Source organism: Galeopterus variegatus, unplaced genomic scaffold (genome assembly GCF_000696425.1).
Source record: "Galeopterus variegatus unplaced genomic scaffold, G_variegatus-3.0.2 Scaffold5788, whole genome shotgun sequence".
In the NCBI taxonomy this organism is placed as follows: Eukaryota; Metazoa; Chordata; class Mammalia; order Dermoptera; family Cynocephalidae; genus Galeopterus; species Galeopterus variegatus.
The window spans coordinates 88020-94578 of NW_007731899.1; the positions used below are offsets into that span (position 1 = coordinate 88020).

Genomic DNA, 6559 nt, shown 5'->3' on the forward strand with positions numbered 1-6559 from the left:
TCTTCTTTTTAAGATTGAGAAGCCCTGGGCTAGATAATCTTTTAGTTAGATCCCTTAAAAAAAAATGGTGCTAGCTTTACTTAATCTCTTTAGCTGAGTGATATAATTGTGTTTGTTAGGATGGTTTTCTTTACAGTATGAGCCTTTTCGGGGCTACAATGTAATATTTTCTGAACAGCTTCCAGTAGCCAGTTATCCTCTGATATCACAACAAACTGTACAAACTCAAAACTTGATTTGCTGCAATGGGGATTTTTTCCCCCCTGCATAAAGAAGACTGGTAATGGGATCTTAACCCTTGACTTGGTGTTGTCAGCACCACGCTCTCCCAAGTGAGCTAACCAGTCATCCCTATATAGGATCTGAACCCGTGGCCTTGGTGTTATCAGCACCGCACTCTCCTGAGTGAGCCATGGGCCGGCCCTTGCAATGGGGATTTTAACGTCCTCCATCAATCAATTTCCCCCACTCCACTGGATTAATTTCATCGACATACAAGTTTGATATTTTTCTCTCATCTTAAAAAATCTCCCTCTCTTGACCATGGTGTCTCTTCAGCTACTGTCCGTATTCTTTCCAGTGAGCCTCCTGAGGACGAGGCCACCGTGCTCCCTGCCCCTCACTCTCTGGAACTGTCCCCATTGGGGGCTTGCCCCATTGCCCACCCACACTGCCCTTACACGGGTACGCTAGTGGCATTGGACACAGCCATTCACTGGCTGCCTCGGCCCCCAGGACACCCCCCTCTCAAGTGTCCAGCTACCTACCTCCTGGCTCTTCTCACCTGGGGCATCCGTTCTAATTTTGGGGGGATCACAAGTTCTTTTTACCATCTGGTAATCACCATGAACCCACTTCCTAGAAAAAAGTATAAACGTTTATATTGACAATAGTTATCATAAATATTAGTTTTCATCCCCTTTAATTATGGTGACTTCTAAGGTCCCATTTCTTTCGGAGAATGTTTATAAGCTGAAATATAGTATTCATCATACGATTTTGAGCAATTCATATTTCATTGTTTATTTTCTTAAGTTATCAAATTATAATATTAACATTTACAACTTTATAAGGCATAATTAGATTTCCCTGAAAATAATGCGTCATTGCCATAACATAAGGAATGCTGAAGTTTAATGGGTTTAAAGTCCTAGTTTGAATCTCTCGGAAAGTCTGACAGAGTGGTCATTACATTTAGCAATATAATTAATATTTCTATTAAATCCGGCTAGAGATTTTTACTGAAAATTGCTATAAAACCTGAATATAAATTGTGGTGAACTATTCTATGTTTCTATATTTATCCCCATATTTAAGTTTTTAAAATATATTTAAGTGATCATTTAAAAGATTTTGAGGGGCCGGCCCGTGGCTCACTCGGTAGAGTGCGGTGCTGATAACACCAAGGCCCCGGGTTCGGATCCCATATAGGGATGGCCGGTTCGCTCACTGGCTGAGCGTAGTGCTGACACCACCAAGTCAAGGGTTAAGATCCCCTTACCGGTCATCTTTAAAAATAAATAAATAAATAAATAAATAAATAAATAAATAAATAAATAAATAATAAATAAATAAATAAATAAATAAATAAATAAATAATAAATAAATGATAAATAAATAAATAAATAAATAAATAAAAGATTTTGAATTTAACTCTGTCACCCACAAATGTTTTGATTTCTTTGTTTTCCATTCCTTGTCCGTATGTAGATATGATTCTTATCATTGTATCACGTACAATTTGTGCTCAATTTTAAAAATCTCAACATTATTTTGCAAGTGATTTAAGTATTGCAGAAAGAATGCTGAAATGACTTCATCTATCTGGTTTACTTAATAGTGCCTGTCCAGCTGGGCATTTTTATGGTTTCCAGAGTTCCTCAATTACAAACAAGTATTACACAAAATCTTTGTAAATGCAGTTTTTTGTTTGTTTGTTTTTTTTTTCGAATTATTGCCTGCTAACAAATTCCCTGGAGTATGGCTATATAGGAATAGACAAACCCAGCCTTGCAGTCCTTGAGGTTTTATGGTTTGTCTGTATTTTTTGCCAGTTTTATTGAAAGTAATTGCACTGTTTGAATTTGTATTCTTAATCATTAGCAAAGTAGAACTTTCTTGCATGGATTCAGTACTTCTCTTTCCACTAATGTGAATTATCTGGTCCATATTTCTTGTCCTTTATTTAGGGATTTTATATTCTTGCATAAGCCGATAACCCTTTATGATCAATTGTATTGATTATACATTTTTCTTTAGTGTATTATTTTCTCATTTATTCTGATTTTGATTTTTCACCATATGGAAAATTTTAAAAACCTTCAGAACATTGTATTTAAGGCCTTCCTTGGTGGACTTAGAAAACTATGTTCTGGGCCGGCCCCGTGGCGCACTCGGTAGAGTGCGGCGCTTGGGAGTGTGGCGGCGCTCCCGCCGAGGGTTCAGATCCCATATAGAGACCGGTCCGCTCACTGGTTGAGCGCGGTGCGGACACGACACCGAGGGTTGCAATCCCGTTACCGGTCACGAAAAAAGACAAAAAGGAAAAAAAAGAAAAGAAAAGAAAACTATGTTCTGTTTCTCTCCTTTTCCAGGCACCCAACAGGGGGATCCTTTATTCGTCCGAACAAGGTAAATTTTGGAATAGACTTTATTACTGCAATTAAGAACCGCTACGTCTTAGAAGATGGACCAGAGGAAGATGGAAAAGAAGAAGTTATTACAATTGGAAATAAACTTGTGGAAACTGTTGGTTTTGACACTGTAATAAAACAGCAGAGGTAAGAGGAGTTGATAGTGGTAGAACTGACTTTACAGTTTCATCGAGGTTCAGGGATGAAATTCCCCTGACTGTATGTATGTGGGTGCTCAGGACTTGGCTTCAGACTGGTTTATCCTTTCTACACAGTGAATTAAAACTGAGGAATCCAAAAGTATCCAGAGAAATTAAAATCCATATTTTAGTACAGTATTGGTGGATTTTTCTAGATTGCAATTGAAACATTGATTTGCACATTATTAATATTTATACCATATTGTCTTATGTTGCCTAATTCTTAAGTAACTAAGCCTGACATTTTAGTCTCTTTCTATTTCATGGTAACATTTCCAGTTGAATGATAGGCTAGGCTGGCCTGTTAAGCTCAGTTAAAATGTGATGCTGATAACACCAAGGTCCAGGGTTCAATCCCTGTACCATCCAGCAAAAAAAAAAAAAAAGGGGGTATAAGTTAGAATGGAAACAGAAGTCTAAATTGTTAACCTGTGCCTTAGAGAATACCAGTGCTGTCTAGTACGGAGTAGTTCCCACCCGAGGCTGCATGTCTTATCACCTTGGGAGCTTTGAATCAGGCAGAATCCTGGGTGACATCTCATACCTACTGAATCAGAATTTGGGGGTGTGAGTTCCATGAATTTGCTTTTAAGAAGTGCCCTAGGGCCGGCCTGGTGGCGCACTGCTACAGTGCGCCGCTTGGGAGCGCGGTGGCGCTCCCGCCAAGGGTTCGGATCCCACATACAGACCAGCCGCTCACTGGCTGAGCGAGGTGCGAGCGCAACACCGAGGGTTGCGATCCCGTTGCCAGTCCCGGTCCGGTACGGGCGCGACACTGAGGGTTGCGATCCGTTGCCGGTCACGAAAAAAGGAAAAAAAAAAAAAAAAGAAGTGCCCTAGTCAGAGGGGCACTGAACAATGCATTTTAAAATTACTGCACCAAAATAAAATAGAAAAGAGTAAAATTGCTGCACCAGAGCATTCTCTTCTCTCTGAAGCTCTGTGCGTTATGACTCTGTGCAGAGGGGCTCACTACTCATTCCAATGAACTGCCTGAATCAGAGAGTGGAAGCTGATACTTAACACAAGAACGCAGCCTCAGTGACAGGCTGGTGCCGGGGTGTTGGCCTGCACGATCCGTCCGAGTAGTGACCTCTGCTGGCCACAGTGGAGAGCAGCTTTGCAGTCACTTGCCATAGGCTGTAGCTTTTCATTTTCAGACCCGAAAGTGAAAGAATTAAGCTGTGGATCTGTCCAAAGTAAATTACGTTGGCATCTTATGTTGTTATTATTGAGATTTAGCATAATACAAAATTAAAGTGTACGTGGGGACAATATTGAAGACAAATTCATTTCTCAGAACTTCTACTTTTTAGCATAGATGACCCCCATTAAAAAAAAACTCAAAATAAATCAAGATTTTTTTAAAAAAGCAACAACTTGACTGGTCTTTAATTACAAAACAATGTGCATTCATTGTTGAGAATTTAGAAAATGTGAATTAAATAAAAGGGAGTCAAAACTGATGCTACTACCTAGAGATAATTATTATGAACCATTTTTACTGTTTTTTTTTTTTTTCAAAAGATGACCGGTAAGGGGATCTTAACCCTCGGCTTGGTGTTGTCAGCACCACGCTCAGCCAGTGAGCGAACCGGCCATCCCTATGTGGGATCCGAACCCGGGGCCTTGGTGTTATTAGCACCGCACTCTACCGAGTGAGCCACGGGCCGGCCCTTTACTGTTTATTCTACTAATTTACTTAGATTTAAAGAACCATATGCTTCATAGAGTTAGATGTTTTTCTTTTTTCCACTTAAAGTACAAACATTTAAATTTCTTTTACCCAAATGAGACATGTTTTTCTTATTGGTTAATCTCATTCAGAGAATACTATGGGCTCTTTTTTTTTTTTTTTTTAAAGATGACCAGTAAGGGGATCTTAACCCTTAACTTGGTGTTGTCAGCACCAGGCTCAGCCAGTGAGCTAACCGGCCATCACTATAAGGGATCTGAACCCGTGGCCTTGGTGTTATCAGCACCGCACTCTCCCAAGTGAGCCACGGGCCGGCCCTATGTGGGCTCTTAGGATANACGGGCCGGCCCTTTACTGTTTATTCTACTAATTTACTTAGATTTAAAGAACCATATGCTTCATAGAGTTAGATGTTTTTCTTTTTTCCACTTAAAGTACAAACATTTAAATTTCTTTTACCCAAATGAGACATGTTTTTCTTATTGGTTAATCTCATTCAGAGAATACTATGGGCTCTTTTTTTTTTTTTTTTTAAAGATGACCAGTAAGGGGATCTTAACCCTTAACTTGGTGTTGTCAGCACCAGGCTCAGCCAGTGAGCTAACCGGCCATCACTATAAGGGATCTGAACCCGTGGCCTTGGTGTTATCAGCACCGCACTCTCCCAAGTGAGCCACGGGCCGGCCCTATGTGGGCTCTTAGGATATTAACAAATTGCAAACAGATTTTCCTCCATCCCCTGGTTTATGAACAACCACATAACTCATGAATTTTTCTGGTGAATGATCCGATTACCTGAGTGTCATTGCCTTTAATAATTAGCTAGTGACTGTCTTGATTGAAAAGGTAAAATTGTAGAGATTCTGGAGCAAGCTCTCATGTGGGCTAAAAGTTGATTTATTAAGTTAAGAAATTATGAGGCAACTTGGCAGAATGGACCCAGTGTTGGAGTTAGACTGGCTGGGTTCAGACACAAGTTAGAGATAGTTACCATTTCTAAGCCTCAGTTTCTTCATTTATAAAATAATACCTAAGGTATTAGTGCTACTCTGAATAACAGAGGAGATCATACAATTGATGGCAGCTGTCATCGTTAGGGACTGAAGCCTCTACTTTAAGCTGTTGTCTTCTCTCCTTAATAATATCCAGCTGGCCAGCTTTGAGTTTGTACCACTGAGATCAGACTTCTATAATAAAGGAACCAAAGGCCAGTAGGAGCCATTCTGTATGGTTTCTCTTGGAGATAGTTTTGGTCCTGGAGCGATGCCTGTACTGAGACCTGGGTCCCCAAGTCTTATGCCAGGTTGTCCCAGCAACTTAAGTTTTAGAGAGAAGCAGCGGCATTTGTCAGACAGTGCAAACTGCTAGTTTGAGGTAGTTTGGGGTGATTTCTGTGATTAAAAAGAACAAGTTTCTCCTGTGGGACAGATGAAGGTGGTGGGCGCCAGTGTGATTCCCGGGCTTGGGAAGTTGTACAGTGCCCACAGGCACTAAGTTCACAGGACAGAGTGATCATTAAGTTTTTGGCCAACTGCATACTTAATCGGCACTGTGAGGTACTTATTTCCACTTGGGAGCACTGAAAAATTACTGAAACCCCAAGGGCCTGTGAACTGAGAAAGTTTGGGAGCCTCTGCCCAGAACTCAGTGGCTGCCTTTTTTTTTTTTTTTCTAGTTTCCAATGATTGTAACAGCTCGTGCCTTGTGTTTTGATCTTGGTATTTCCCCTTAACACTGTCGGTTTTGTGTTTATTTTTATAAAAACTTATAAAAAGAATTACTTTATGTCAGGTAGTATTCTGAGAGCTTCACAAATACTAACTTGCTAAATTATTGGAACATTTTTAAAAATTATAGTAAAATACACGTAAATTTCATGTAGTGTTAACTGTGTTCACATGGTTGTGCAACTAGTCTCTAGAACTTTTTCATCATGAAATTCTGTACCCATGAAGCAGTCACTCCCCATTTTTCCCCCCAGCCCCTGGCACCCACCATTCTACTTTCTTTTTTTTTTTTTTTTTTTTTGT

At 40.1% G+C, this 6559-nt stretch overlaps 1 protein-coding gene across 1 annotated transcript in view; it reads left to right on the forward strand.

The window, feature by feature from the left end:
- Positions 1-245: 245 nt before the first annotated feature.
- The window catches only part of TBCE (tubulin folding cofactor E), a 28974-nt gene continuing 22660 nt past the window's right edge, over positions 246-6559 (forward strand). Inside the window, exons 1-2 of the mRNA XM_008589982.1 lie at positions 246-280; positions 2595-2780. Coding sequence (XP_008588204.1) covers positions 246-280; positions 2595-2780 — 221 coding nt within the window. The remainder of the gene's footprint in view (positions 281-2594; positions 2781-6559) is intronic.